This window comes from Carlito syrichta, unplaced genomic scaffold (assembly GCF_000164805.1).
Source record: "Carlito syrichta isolate Samal-C Ts95f unplaced genomic scaffold, Tarsius_syrichta-2.0.1 Scaffold303646, whole genome shotgun sequence".
NCBI classification, from domain to species: Eukaryota; Metazoa; Chordata; class Mammalia; order Primates; family Tarsiidae; genus Carlito; species Carlito syrichta.
In genome coordinates this window covers 395,608-411,516 of record NW_007247742.1, presented here as the reverse complement: position 1 = coordinate 411,516, position 15,909 = coordinate 395,608, and the positions used below count along the sequence as shown (strand labels likewise).

The window sequence follows — 15,909 nt, the reverse complement described above, 5'->3', positions numbered from 1 at the left end:
ACTCCTAGGATTTAGAATGATCGAGTCATCAAAATTTCAAATGACAGAATCTTAGAATCACAACATTTCAGACTCTCACTATAGCATAGTGGAAATGGGTAAGGTGGACAACCGGAACTAGACTTCCTAGGGTCAAATCACAGGTCTGTTACTGGTAGAGTGGCCTTAGGCAGATGGCTCAACTTTTGTGGGCCCCTTCTGTAAAATGAGCATATTAAGAGTGCCTATCTTAATAGAGTTATTTGGGATATTAAAGTGCTTAGCTCAGTGCCTGGCACATGCTGAGTGCTCAGAAAATGTGGTCTGATTGTCTTAGAATTATACAACTCTGGATTCTTCCTTATTGTGAAACAAGGGGGAATTGCAGTGGTTCTGGTTCCTCTGTGCAGAGACTGAGAAATAAAGGAGGAGCAGGTTAAAGTTCTTGGGGTGCTCAGGTTCTGCTTGGCCCAGTCAAGGAAACATGGTGGTCCACCAGGCTGATGCCCCAGACCCTACTGCCTCAGCCATCGGTAGATAGTCAGCCCCCTCCCTGGTTAGGCAGCGATGCTCCCATGGGTGGGAATATGCTTTCCACAGAGGGGCTTAATGTTCAGGGGTTTCACCCAGCCTCAGCCGTCCCCCAAACCTGTTGCCTTTCCTAAGCAAGCCGGATACAAGTCCATTTTCTCAAAGCTAGCTAGCTGCAAGGCAACAGGCATAACAGTCCAATTTTAAAAGGAAGAGAGGAAATTCTGCACATTCATGTGTGTACTCTACGCTTCTCCATGAAGTAGAGAAGAACACACCAAACTGTCAGCACTGACTGCTAAGGAGGGGGGATAGGAGTGGGGGGAAAGAGGGACAAGATTTTATTATTAGAATTTTTACAGTAAGTATTACCTTTGAATTTTAAAAACTAGTAAAGTTTTAAAAACATATTCTATTTTATTTTTTGAATCTGAGTCTCACTCTGTTGCCCAGGCTGCAGTGGCACAATCATGGCTCACCGCACCCTCAAACGCTTGGGTTCAGGTGGTCCTTCCACCCCAGCCTCCTGAGTAGCTGGGACTGCAGGCGTGTGCTACCATGCCCGGCTAATTTTTTTAGTTTTTGTAGAGACAAGGTCTTGCCGTGTTGTCCAGGATGGTATCGAACTCCAGGACTCAAGCAATCCTCCCACCTCGGCCTCCCAAAGTGCTGGGATGATTGATTACAGGCCTGAGCCACTGTGCCTAGGCAATTTTTAAAAATGACTCATTTAAATGAACTTCAACTCCCCTTCCCAGGAACTCTCTTTATTATGTTGAGGGAAAGCTCAAAAAGATAAACTAAAAATGTTGCTGAAAAAGAAATGAAAACCAGCCGGGCTCAGTGGCTCAGCCTGTAATCCCGCACCTTGGGAGGCTGAGGTGAGTGGATTGCCTGAGCCCGCGGGTTCGAGACCCGCCCGGGTAACTTGGCGAGACCGCATCTCTACAATAAATTTTTTTTTAAAATTAGCCGGGTGTGGCAGCGCGCACCTGTAGTTCCAGCTACTTGGAAGGCTGAAGTGGAAGGATTGCCGGAGCCCAGCAGGTCGAGGCTGCGGTGGCTGCGGCCACTGCACTCCAGTCTGGGTGACAGAGTGAGACTCCAGGCTCAAAAAAAAAAAAAGACTATCTCTCAAAAAAAAAAAATTTAAGTTAAGCCTTCCTAATTAATATGGTAATAATGTTTATAAATAGATATGTTCCATTATTATTAGTGTTCACATATTTTCAACATTCTATAATGTAGAATAATGGAACTGGGAAGTCCTTCAGGACGCCTTGGAGATACTCTGGTCCAAACCTTCTATTTCACAGATAAGAAACATAAGGCTAAGGAAAAGGAAATTATTATTTGTCCAAAGTCACCCAATATATTAGTAGAAAGCTCGTGAATGGTCCCTGTGCTTCCCAACAACTGTTTTTAGACTGTCAGGCTCAGGGAGACCCCACTCTGCCCATTATCCAACAGACTACCCCGGGCCCAGTCTTTTGACTTGGCCCGCTGGGGCCCTGTTCCAGTCCCTTTGGGCCCCGGCTCACGTGGTGAAGGGCCCATAGGCCAGGCCGTGCTGGTCCCGGTGCTCCTTCCACTGCTCCATGTCGTTGCGTACTGGGTACTTGCCCTCTTGCCGCATCACCTGCTCCAAGAGTGGGGCACTGGCCAGGTTCACGTGCTTCTTAGGCCCTAAGTGTGAAATCCACATTGGGCCGTACTTGGCCTTGTTCAGCACCTGTGGGGTTCAACCAAAGCTGAATGACTGGGGCCCAGCTGGGCAGGCACTTCCAGGAGAGGAGATGGGGGTGGAGGGTCTGATGGCTACACCAGAGCATGTACGCTGGGAAAAAAAAAAAACAAAAACAAAGTACATCATATAGGAGGTAGGCACCGGGATGGCCTGCTGTTCCAGAGGAAGCACACTGAAAAAATGGGCATACAAGAAGCTAGAATATTGAGAGTAATGTGTTCTGGTGGAACTGGGGGAATTGAGGTTCTTGGAGGAATGAGAGTTTGGAAAAATGGGATATGTGACAAACTGAGGTCTATTGATATGTATGTCGTGGCCCAGCACTTTAGGGAAACTGAGGCCTCTAGCGAGGTTTTTATGTTGCTAGTTGTTGAAAATGTAGTTAGTGATGTGGAATAAAGTAATAATATATAAAAGTTTAAGTTGAGTAATGCCCTGACAGCTGTAAATGTTGGTATTATAATGCTATTATTTTTTTAGTTCTTGAATAATTACTCATTTGGGTAGGAATCCTGTGAGTGGGGGTAATTCCCCTTGGGGTAGTAGGTTAACCAGAATCCTAGAAGACAAGTGCTTCTGTTTAAGTTAAATATCATGAATATTGTGATTTTTAAAATTACAAAAACTAATAAGCTTAGGATTGTTATGGCTATTATCTAGAATTCCTATAGCTTTTTCTTTTTTTTTTTTTTTTCGAGTTGGAGTCTCACTCTGTCGCCCAGACTGGAGTGCAGTGGCCGCTCCCGGCCACCGCAGCCTGTACCTGGGTTCCGGTGATCCTTCCGCCTCAGCCTTCCAAGTAGCCGGAATTACAGGCATGCGCTACCACGCCCAGCTGATTTTTTGATTTATTGTAGAGATGAGGTCTCGCTGCCCAGGTGGGTCTCGAACCCGCGGGCTCAGGCAATCCACTCACCTCAGCCTCCCAAAGGCGCGGGATTACAGGCTGAGCCACCGAAACTGGCAGCTTTTCCTTAGCATTTAACTACTGCAGCTTGTTGTCAGCGAGATGAAGATAAATGTCTTGTGTAATAAACATGATTAGAAACTTCAGAACAAAACAAGAAGCTGGATAAGAAAGTCAGGGCCCAAATATAAAATAAGCCATGTAGTATGTATTTTTTTTTTTAAATGTAATAAAATGAAATGGATTGCCTGTATCCGGTAATATGATTCTCGAATATTTTATCTTACTTATTTTTTTTGGAGGTAGAATCTCACTCTGTCACCCAGGCTGGAGTGCAGTGGTGCAATGCAGCCTTGATCTTCTGGACTCAAATGATCCCCCATCTCAGCTTCCTGAGTAGCTGGGACTATGGGTACATACCACCACACCCAGGTAATTTTTTATTTTTTGTGGAGACGAGGTCTCACTATGTTGCCCAGGCTGGTCTCAAACTCCTGGGCTCAAGTAATTTTTCGGCCTTGGTCTCCCAAAGTGCTGGTATTATAGGCATGAGCCACCACACCCAGCCTATCTTAGAATTTCTAAAGCACTTGACAATTGACAGTCGTAGCATCTATAAAATTGACATTGCTACAGTGTTTTTATAGTTGCTGAAAATGAGGAAGAAAAGAAATACATTTTGGTTTTGGGACGGGGTAAAACTTAAAAATAATCCACAAATCCTGAGATTAAATTTCCTGGCTAAATTACACCTACAAACAGAGAGAAAAAGGTATTTTATCTTTCATAACGTGTTACTGAAGAGATTTTAAGAAGATCAGAATATGTTCCAGTATAGAAATTAGGCCAGAGGGCTTCTATAAAAGAGATATTAAAATTATAGTAGAGATCTATCATTCAAATTATAGAAGAAACCTCATCCAACTCATAGTCCAAAAAAAATGCCAACCTTACTGGGTCTTACAACTGGTGTTAAATTAGATTCTCCTAGAACCAGTGCTACATAATTGCCCCCAATTTATCATCATCCTATTGCACAGACTCCACCCTGAGCTAATGACTGATCTTGCCAATTCCTAGGAAGACCATCTTGACACAACCCCAACATCCACTTAGACTTGTTTCCCATTTCTACCTCCTAGGAACAACTGCCAGCATGGTGTGATTTTGAACAGTTGATTGTCTGTAAACTATAGCAAATAAGCCGTTTTCCTAGAAGGCAAATAAATCCCTTGCTGGTGAGAGTCTAAAATGGCACATTCCTGCTCAGAGGACAGAATGTTAATATTTATAAAAATGACAAACAAATGTACAAACAAATTATGAGACATCCACATAATAGAATACCATATCATCTTTAAAGGGGACAAAGTATTGCCTTGGGGACTAATATAGAAAGATATCCAAGATAGATTGTTAAGTAAAAATGTATGGTACTTTTTGCCTAAGAAAGGGGTTCCAAATAAGAATACATAGCATTTGTATTTACTTTTACTGAAAAATACTGGATGGATACATTAGAAACTAATTTAAATGATTACAAAGGGAGGATGAAGGGGACAGTAGTGAGAGCCAGACAGCTTAATGTAGATCATGCTATCCTGCTTTGAGTTTTGAACCATAAATGTATTGCCTACTCAAACCCTCTAAAATCTAAAGGGTAAAGGCCAGGCATGGTGGCTCACGCCTATAATCCCAGCACTTTGGGAGGCGGAGGTGAGAGGAATGCCTGACTCAGGGGTTTGAGACCAGCCTAAACAACATGGCAAGACCTCATCTCTACAGTAAATAGATAATTTAAAAAATCTAAAGGGAATAAAAGAAACAATGTTTCCTGAAACAATAAGTCACCTGCCGTTGATCAGATAATTCCAGGAGGGAGGAAAACCTTGCTGAACTTCTGAATTCATGTAAATAATCCTTATATTTACAAGCAGGTCCTAGCCATACTCATTTTCCTATGAATGAGTTTTACTTACTTTTCTTAAAGTTTTCTTTTTAAAAAACACTTGACATACAGGCCTATTTTTCTCTATTAAATTCCTTACGAGCTTTATCCTAAAAGTAGGCTTAATTTATGCTTCCAGTTTAGCTTATTTAAGACATTAAGAATAAAATTACACGATTTCCATAGAGCTAACCATAAACCAGACACTGTTCCAAATGCTTTACTTACATCAACTCATTCAGCATAACATATTAGCTCCTCACTACAGCTGTTAGGGTAGTGGTAATGTTTAACATTACCGCAATTTTGCAGATGAGGAACCTGAGACCCAAAGAAGTTGTCCAAGGTCACTTTGCCTTAAGTGACAGAGTCAGGGTTCACTCTGACCACCTGGCTGAAGGCCACACTCTTAACCACTTACTCCATGGATCCCTGAGAAGAATGACTATGTCCTACTAAATAGAAACAAGCTTAGGCCCTTTGAAAACATGTGTTGTAGCCGGGCTCGGTGGCTCAGCCTGTCATCCTGCGCCTTTGGGAGGCTGAGGTGAGTGGATTGCCTGAGCTCACGGGTTCGTGACCCACCTGGGCAACTTGGCGAGACCTCGTCTCTACAATAAATCAAAAAATCAGCCAGGCGTGGTAGCGCGCGCCTATAGTTCCAGCTACTCGGAAGGCTGAGGCGGAAGGATCGCCGGAGCCCAGCAGGTCGAGGCTGTGGTGGCCAGGAGCGTGCCACTGCCCTCCAGCCTGGGTGACAGAGTGAGACTCCAACTCAAAAAAAAAAAAAGAAAAGAAAACATGTGTTGTTATTGTTGTTATTTTGAGTCAGGGCCTCACTCTATTACCCAGGCTGGAATGCAGTGGCACAATCACAGCTCACTGCAGCCTCGAACTCCTAGGCTCAGAAGATCCTTCCATCTCAGCTTCCTAAGTAGCTGGGACTACAGGCATGTGCCACCACGCTTGGCTAACTTTTCAATTTTTTATAGAGACAAGATCTCCCTAAATTGCCTAGTCTGCTCTCAAATGTTTGGGCTCAAGTAATCCTTCATCTCGGCCTCCCAAAGTACTGGGATTATAAACATGAGCCACTGCACCTAGCCAGCTTGTGTTATTTTAAAACCACAATAACTATGCAATAACCCAGGATTCCTCAACTGTGGCCCTGTTAACATTTGGGGCTGGATAATTCTATGTTATGGCAGACTGTCGTGTGCATCACAGGATGTCCAGCAGCATTCCTAGCTTCTACCCACTAGTACCCTGCCCCCTCTAAGTTGCGACAACCAAAAATGTCTCCAGACATTCCAAAATGTCCCCTGGGGGTGGAGAGGGAATCACCCTAGGTTGAGAACTACTGCAGTGAACCCAACCTCTTAATATATCTTTTAATTCTTTAATTTTGGAGGATTCTTTTTAAGAAATAATATATCATGTTGAAAAAAATATTTATCTGAAGTTTGGCTTCTTATCTTTCTGTTAAGTTCAAGTAAAATTGCATGTAATGTTTTAATACAAATGTCAACAGCAGTTACCTTAATGGTGGTAGACAGTTGTTTACAGATTAACTTTCTTTTTTATACTGTGATTTGTTTTTCAAAATTTTTTACCGCATTCTTAGAATCCGAAAAAAATATATATTTTTAAAAAGACTAGATAAATAGTCATGTAATGGGATACCAGCTTGTTCCCTGGAATCCAAAGTCTCTGAGACTATTTCCTGGCTGTCAGTGTGGAGGTTTCTTCAACATTTCTCCTTTCCCTAGGCCATGCCTTCTTCCTTCTTCCTCCTCTCAGTTAGTTACTTGGTGGAACTTAATAAAGATCTACTTATGTAAGAAGTTATTTTAGAAAGACATCAGAATACTTGATGAGAGATGCGTGCTGTGTCTGTGAGCCTTCCATTAGGTCGTAACCTGAGCCAGTTAGAGAATCCTAACATTCTCAGATGGGTCCTTGTCTAAGAGCCACTTTGCAGAACAGAGATAATCTGTCAGAATGAATGGGAGGACTAGCCCCCACCTGACGAAACCCCAAAGCAACAGGGTGTTGAATTCATTCAACAATCATTAAGTATATATCCTATTTCTCCTATACTGTTCTAGAAGTTAGGATATAGCAGTAAGCACAGCATAAAAGCCTACACTTAGGAGTTTGCATTCTAGTGCATGAGCCAGAGAGCTGAGAATTTAATTATATATGCTCTTAAGTTGCTTTCTAATTTTTTTGTGGATATCTTGTCACTTCAACTAGATTGAAAATTCTCAAGAGCAGAATCCATGTCATACTTCTTTAAGACCTCCCATATTGCTTGACACACTGCTAGGCACATTATAGACAATAAATATTTAACAGTTGTCAATGCATCCAGCAGAAAAAATTAAGTTGCAAATAGTGCAAAGAACATGAGACAGAGGCAGACATCGAAAGGAGGAGGGGAAGAGCAAACACAGGAAACTGGTCACAGTGTTTCCTCTAGGCTAGGAATTTGGTTTTTTTGTTGTTGTTTCTGTTTTCATTTTTGAGTCAGAGTCTCACTCTGTTGCCCAGGCTGGAGTACAGAGGCAAGCTCATGGCCACCGCAGCCTCAACCTGCTGGGCTCAGGCGATCCTTCCGCCTCAGCCTTCCAAGTAGCTGGAACTACTGTTTTAAGAGTCTGGAAGAACAATCTGAAAGGAAATTAAGAAAACAGTTAAATTTACAATGATCTCTATTATAGACTGGATGTTTGCATCCCTCTCAAATTCATATGCTGAAACCCTAACCGCTGGCATAGCTGTATTTGAAAATGGGGTCTTCACAGAAGTAACTAGGGCTAAATGAGGTTACAAGAGTGAGGCCCTGATCTGGCAGGATTAGTGTCCCTATAATAGGAGATACCAGTGAACTTGCTGTCTAGGTTACAGGGAGAAGGCAGCTATCTACAAGCCAGGAAGAGAGCCCTTACCAGAAACCAACTGCACTGGCACCCAAGTCTCTTACTTCTAGTCTCCAGAGCTGTGAGAAAATAAATTTCTGTTGTTTAAGTCATCCAATCTGTGGCATTTTGTTATGGCAGTCCGAGTAGAACAATAGATAGTATCCAAAAGAGTGAAACATCTAGGAGTAAATTTAATCAAGGAAGTAAAACACTTGTACATGGAAAATAAAAAAACACTACTGAAAGAAACTGAAGACCTAAATAAATGGAAAGATATACATGTTCATGGATTAGGGGGCTTAATATTATCAAGATACCAGTACTCCCCAATGGCCTTTCTGCAGAAATGAAAAAACTGATCCTATGCAGAGCTGGTTCAACATTTGTAAGACCATAAACATAATTAAATATATCAACAGATATAAAAACAAAACCACATGATTATATCATTAGACGCGGAAAAAGCTTTTGGTAAAATCCAGCACCCCTTCTTGATAAAAACCCTCGAACATCTAGGCGTAGATGGAACATACCTAAAATAGTAAGAGCCGTCTATGAGAAACCCACAGCCAACATACTGCTAAACAGACAGAAATTGGAACGATTTCCCCCTGAAAACTGGAACAAGACAAGGATGCCCACTCTCTCCTCTCCTTTTCAACATAGTTTTGGAAATCCTAGCTAGAGCAATCAGGCAGGAGAAGGAGATCAGGGGTGTCCAAATAGGAAAAGAGGAAGTCAAGTTACCCCTCTTTGCAGACGACATGATACTATACCTCGAAAATCCAAGAGAATCTGTCAAAAACCTCCTTGCACTGATAACGAACTTTGGTATAAAATAAATGTGCAAAAGACAGTCGCATTTCTATACACCAACAATAAACAAACAGAAACCCAAATAAAAAACACAATCTCAGCCGGGCTCGGTGACTCAGTCTGTAATCCCCCGCCTTTGGGAGGCTGAGGTGAGTGGATTGCCTGAGCCCGCGGGTTCGAGACTCGCCTGGGCAGCGAGACCTCATCTCTACAATAAATCAAAAAATCAGCCGGGCGTGGTAGCGCATGCCTGTAATTCCGGCTACTTGGAAGGCTGAGGCGGAAGGATCACCGGAGCCCAGCAGGTCGAGGCTGCGGTGGCCGGGAGCGGCCACTGCACTCCAGTCTGGGTGACAGAGTGAGACTCCAACTCAAATAAAAAAAAAAGCAACACAATCTCATTCACACTTGCCACACACACACACACACACACACACACACACACACAATCAAATAACTTGGCATCTTCCTAACCAGAGACGTGAAAGACCTTTACAACAAAAACTGTAAAACACTGCTCAAATAAATCAAAGATGACACAAACAAATGGAAAAATATTCCATGCTCATGGTTTGGAAGAATCAACATTGTTAGGATGTCCATCCTATAGATTTAGCACAAGACCCATTAAATTATCAGCAGCATTCTTCTCAGACCTCGAAACGACAAAACAGAAATTAATATGGAAATATAAATGACCGTGAATAGCCAAAACAATCCTCAGCCAAAAAAAAAAAGTGGGATGTATCACACTCCCAGACCTTAAACTTTATCATAAAGCTACAATAATCAAAACAGTCTGGTATTGGTACAAGAACAGGCATATAGACTAATGGAACAGGATAGAGATTCCTGAAGCAAAACCTCAATTTCTCAAGCAACTCATCTTCGACAAAACCTCCACCACCAACCACTGGGAGAGGAGAACCTATTCAATAAATGGTACTGGGAAAACTGGGTGACCACAGGCAGAAGATTAAAGACCCCTACCTATCTCCATACCACAAAAATCAACTCTAAATGGATCAAAGACCTAAATATAAAACTTCAAACTAGAAAAGAGCCTTAGAAAATGCAGAAGACACCCTTATGGAAATTGAAACTGGCAACCAGTTCCTGATCAAAACCCCAAGTGCCCATGCCATAAGAGATAAGATAGACAAGTGGGACCTCATCAAACTGACAAGCTTCTGCAAAGCCAGAGAAACCATCAAGAGAGCAGGGAGACAGCCCGCAGACAGAGAAAAAATATTTGCCAACTATTTGTCTCACAAAGGCCTAACATCTAGGATCTACAAGGAACTCAAACGTGCTAAAAAGAAAAAAAAAAAAAGCCCCATTGCAAAGTGGGCAAAATATATGAATAGACACTTCTCAAAAGAAGACATACAAGAAGCCAACAGATACATGAAAAAATGCTCAGCCTCACTAGTCATCAAAGAAATGCAAATTAAAACTATACTGAGATACCACCTAACTCCATTCCGGATGGCCATCATCAAAAACTCAAAAAACAACAATTGCTGGAGAGGATGCGGCGAAAAGGGAACACTTCTACACTGTTGGTGGGAGTCTAAATTAGTACAACTTCTGTGGAAAACAGTGTGGCAATTCCTAAAAGATCTAAAAATCGACCTTCCATACGACCCTGCAATCTCCCTACTGGGAATACACCCGGAAGAACTCAAATCACTCTATGAAAACTATACCTGCATACGTATGTTTATTGCAGCATTGTTCACGGTAGCAAGAACATGGAACCAACTGTGCTGCCCATCGAAAGAGGCCTGGATTTTTAAAATGTGGTACATATACACGATGGAATATTATGCAGCCATAAAGAAGGACAAAATCATGAACTTCACAGCAACCTGGATGGACTAAGAGTCTATAATACTGAGTGATATATCACAGAAACAAAGAACTGGGTATTACATGTTCTCACTCATAAGCAGACCTTGAACAATTATCATAATACTATAAAAAAAAAGAATTGGCAGTAGCGGGAAACTGCTGGGGGGCAGAAGGGAGGCGGGATTGGCAGTAGTGGGAATCTGCCGGGAGAGGGGATGTACACCTCATCAACAAGGATACCTGCATAATGAACGTTTGTATACCTAACCCTGAATTGTACCCCACATCTTTAAAATAAAAAAATTAGGCCGGGTTCGGTAGCCCAGCCTGTAATCCTAACACTTTGGGAGGCCGAGGCAAGTGGATTGCCTGAACCTGCCAGTTCAAGACCAGCCTGGGCAACTTGGTGAGACCTCGTCTCTACAATAAAATAAAAAATAGCCGGGCATGGTAGCTATCGTAGAGACCTCATCTCTACAATAAAATAAAAAATAGCCCGTCTGTAGTTCTGGATTACTTGGAAGGCTGACGCAGAAGGATCATTGAAACCCAGAAGGTCGAGGCTGGGGAGGCCGTGAGCATGCATGCCACTGCACTCCAGCCTGGGTGAAGGAGGACACTCCAACTAAAAGTAAAAATTTAATTTAATTTAAAAATTAAAATAGAAAAAAAATTAAAAGAAAAAGCTGATCCTCAAATCCACATGGAACTACAAAAGGCCCTGAATAGCCAAAACAATATTTAAAAAGAAAACAAAGTTGGAACGCTCTCATTTTGATTTCTAAATTTACCACAAAGTTACAGTAATCAAAACAGTATAGTACTGGCATAAGGATAGACATATGGACAATGAAATACAACTGAGACTCCACAAATAAGCCCAAACATCTATGGTCAATTTCTTTTCGACAAGGATGCCCAGACCATTCAATGGGGGAAAGAAAATCTCTTCAATAAATGGTACTGGGACCACCGGATAACCAAAATACCAAAGAATGAAGTTGGACCCCAATCTCACTTTATATTTAAAAATTAACTCAAAATTGTTGGCAAAAGATGTCTTAGATAAAGTCAATATGTGAATGACACACCTGAAAAACATGTAATGCAGATGACAAACAAAATCTGTGTTTGATCTACTATAAAACATCATTTATTTTGAGATACAATATTATTTTATGAACCATTAATAAAGAAAAGTGCTGCAATTAAACTTCAAAAAATTAACTCCAAATGGATCAACAACCTAAATATAAGAACTAAAACTATAAAACTCTTTGAATAAAATATAAGGGTAAATTTTCATGACACTGGATTTGGCAATGAATTGTTAGATTTTATATCAAAAGCATGGTCAATCTAAAAAACAGATAAATAGGACTTCATTAAAATTAAAAACTTTTTGTGCATCAAAGGACATTAAGGAGAACGTGCAAAGACAACTTACAGAATGGGAGAAAATATTTGCAAGTTGTCTATATGATAAGCATTTAGTATCCAGAATACATTTAAAAAACGGTTACAGCTCAACAATAAAAACACAAACCCAATTTTAAAATAGGCAAAGAACTTGAGTAGACATTTCTCCAATGAAGACATACAAATGGCCAATAAACACATGAAAAGATGCTCAACATCACTGGTCATTAAGGAAATCCAAACCAAAGCTATTTCACACCCACCAGAATGGCTTCAAAACAAAAAAACAGAAGATAACTAGGTGTTGGAGAAGATGTGGAAAAGTTGAAACCTTTGTACATTGCTGGTGGGAATGTAAAAATGGTGCCGTTGCTATGGAAACATTTAGCAGTTTCTCGAAGAGTTAAACATAGAATTATCACATGATCCAGCAATTCCACTCCCAAGTATATAACCAAGAGAAATGAAAACATGTCCACACAGAGACTGTACCTGAATGTTTAGAGCCACATTATTTATAATAGTCAAAAGATGCCAAATGCTCATCAATTAATGAATGTAAACACAAATGGTGGTATATACAAGGGGGACCCCAAGAAAACTGGAATTATTTTTTGATGGGTGGGCCCCTTGCAGTACAGGCTTCCACAACTAGGTAAGTGTTTTGGGAACCCATCAGTATCAATGTATTAGCTATCACTGTTGTGAGAGGCTATGTTCAGCGTCAATGAATTTTTTTTTTTTTTTGAGATTCTTTCAATGTGATCACCCATTTCATGATGGGTGATTTACAAGCACACCTGTCCACACCACACTGAGTGTTCAGGAGTTTTTTCTTTTACCAAAAATGACATAAGCTTCATGCCCTACCCTCCCAATTCACCTGATCTTGCCCTGAGTGATTTTTTTGTTGTTGTTGTTTCCCTGAATGAAAAAAGTTCTCAAAGGGGAGGGGAAAAAAAACTGTTTTGAGGAGTGGAAAAAGCATCTTGATAGGTGCATTGCATCAGATGGAGAGTACTTTGAAGGTGACTGAAATTTAAACATGTCAGAATAAATATACAATTTTTTATAAATAAATTCCGGGCTTTTGGGGGTCTCCCTCATATATATACAATGGACTATTATTCAGGCATAAAAAATGAAGTATTCACTCACGCTACAACTTGGATGAACTTTGAAAACATACACTAAGTGAAAGAAGCCAGACACAAAAGGGCACATATTGTATGATTCTTTTCATGTGATTTTTCCAAATAGACAAATCCATAGAGACAAAGCAGATTAAAGATTACCAGGAAGGTGGGGGAGAGCACAATGGGGAGTGATTAAGTAATGGCTGTGGGGTGTTTTTCTGGGGTATTGAAAAAGCACTGAAACTGCAGAGAGGTGTAGTTGCACTACATTGAGGGTACACTAGGGGCCACTGAATTGTACAGTTTAAAATGGTTAATTGTGGCTGGGCTCGGTGGCTTAGCCTGTAATCCCAGCACTTGGGGAGGTTGAGGCGAGTGGATTGCCTGAGCCCGCGGGTTTGAGACCAGTCTGGGCAACTTGGCGAGATCTTGTTTCCACAATAAATCAAAAATTAGCCGGGAGTGGTAGCACGCACCTATAGTTCCAGCTACTTGGAAGGCTGAGGTGGAAGGATTGTTGGAGCCCAACAGTTTGAGGCTGCGGTGGCCAGGAGCGTGTCATTGCACTTCAGTCTGGGCAACAGAGTGAGACTCCAACTCAAAAAGAAGGTTAATTGTATGTGATGTGAATCTCACCTCAAAGGAAATATTTTTTTTAAAGCCTAGAAGAAGTTTGTGATATTTTAAAACCTCTAGAGCCTCAAGCAAGACCTCTGTTGTGGACAAAAGATTTTCCCCCAGAAAGGAGAGACAGAAAGGGGCTGAGAGTTGGGCCTTAGTTCCAAGGTTTCTTCTCTTCCAAGATCAAGAGGAAAAGTTGGCCAGACCGGGCTTTTCTTTCCCTCATTAGTTCCTAGGCCTGGATTAAAAAACAGGTTTGAGAGGATGTTTGTTCATCTGCTCTCCAAAAAACACAGTCTGAACTGGAATAGTATTTTCCTCCCAGCAACAAGCTGATAGTGAGCAGCCTTCTGGAAGAGTGAACAAAAATGGGAGGGCTTCCCTCATCTTTGACAAGCTAGAACGAGGTTGCAAAAAACAGCAGAAACCTATGCATGCTGAGAATCAGTTCAAAACTCTATGAATGAGCAAGAAATAGAAAAAGCCTAATAGTAAGTAAGCAATGAATACTCAGCCGATAGAAAGGGCCAGGGTCACTGGACGCAAGTAGCTCTGATTCTTGACATCTTCGCCTAGTTTAAAGAAGGAACAGATAAATAAATCAACAAATGATTATTTGGGGAGAAAATATAGTTAGAGCCCACATCCATGGTCATTGCTGGCCTACAGAGTGTCTTAAGTAGGAACTAGAAAAAAGTGCCTGTTGTGGGTAGATGCAGCGCATCTGGGCCACAGCCCAGGGCCTGATGCCAAGCGCAGGCTCGGTTCCTGCTTCTCATGTGACCTCTCCTCGGTCAGGCACCTGCGCCCTGTGGATCTCACATCATACACAGAAACTAATTCCAGATGGATTAAAGATTTGAAAAGGAACTACAACAAGAAGAAAGTATTGGATGAATACACTATTCAAAAATCCGTTAGAGGCTGGGCATGGTGGCTCACGCCTGTAATCCCAGCATTTTGGGAGGCTGAGAAGGGAAGACTGCTTGATCCCAGAAGTTTGAGACCAGCTTGGGCAACATAGAGAGACCTGGTCTCTACTCTTAAATAATAATAATAATTTTTAAAAGTGTTAGAAAAATAAAAACAAAAACAGAGATTTTACAAAAGAAGAAATACAAATAGTGAATCTATATGAAAAATATGTTCAGTCTCACAAATAAGAACATGCAAACTATATGCCACAGAGACATACCATTTTCAACTATTATATTTGCAGAGATTTGTTTGTTTTTGAGTTGGAGTCTCACTCTGTCGCCCAGACTGGAGTGCAGTGGCCACTCCCAGCCACCGCAGCGCAGCCTTGACCTGCTGGGCTCCAAGATCTGCCTCAGCCTGATTTTTAAACATTTGGAATGCCCTTTTAAACATTGGAATGCCCTTTGTCATGCAAAACTACTGCGTTTGTAACTTTCCTGGAAGAGGACACTTTGTCACTATGTGTCAAAGACCTGAACAAAATCTGTTATCACAACAATTCCATTTTTAGAAGTTTTGCTCTCAGGAAATAACTGAGGATCTACACGAATATTTAGGTACGGATATCTTCATCAAAGTTTTTTACATTAAAAAATCTAAATGTATAACAAGGGGGTTCAGTAAATTCTGATATAGTCATGTAATGGAATGTTATTCAGTCATTAAAAATTGTTGTAGACATGTGCTTATCGAAAAAGAAAGCACTTTGGGAGGCCAAGGTGAGATGATTGCCTGAGCTCATGAATTCGAAACCAGCCCAGGCAACTTGGTGAGACCCCATCTCTACAATAAATCAAAAATTTAGCCGGGCATGGTGGTGCATGCCGGTAGTTCCAGTTACTTGGAAGGCTGGGATAGAAGGATCACCTGAGCCCAGCAAGTCGAGGCTGCCCTGGCTGTGAGCATGCTACCTACTGCAGCCTGAGTGACAGTGAGACTACAACTCAAAAAAAGAAAAAGAGAAAGATATTCATATCTAATTTTCAGTAAAAATGGCAAGTTACAAAAGAAAGTCTATGTTATGCTTTCATTTTTTTTTTTTTTTTGGG

General features: G+C 41.3%; 1 protein-coding gene across 1 annotated transcript in view; it reads right to left on the bottom strand.

The window, feature by feature from the left end:
* The window catches only part of LOC103261235 (sterol 26-hydroxylase, mitochondrial), a 40,559-nt gene that overhangs the window by 3,544 nt on the left and 21,106 nt on the right, over nucleotides 1–15,909 (bottom strand). Inside the window, exon 4 of the mRNA XM_008058861.2 lies at nucleotides 2,052–2,242. Within this exon, the coding sequence (XP_008057052.2) occupies nucleotides 2,052–2,242 (191 nt within the window). The remainder of the gene's footprint in view (nucleotides 1–2,051; nucleotides 2,243–15,909) is intronic.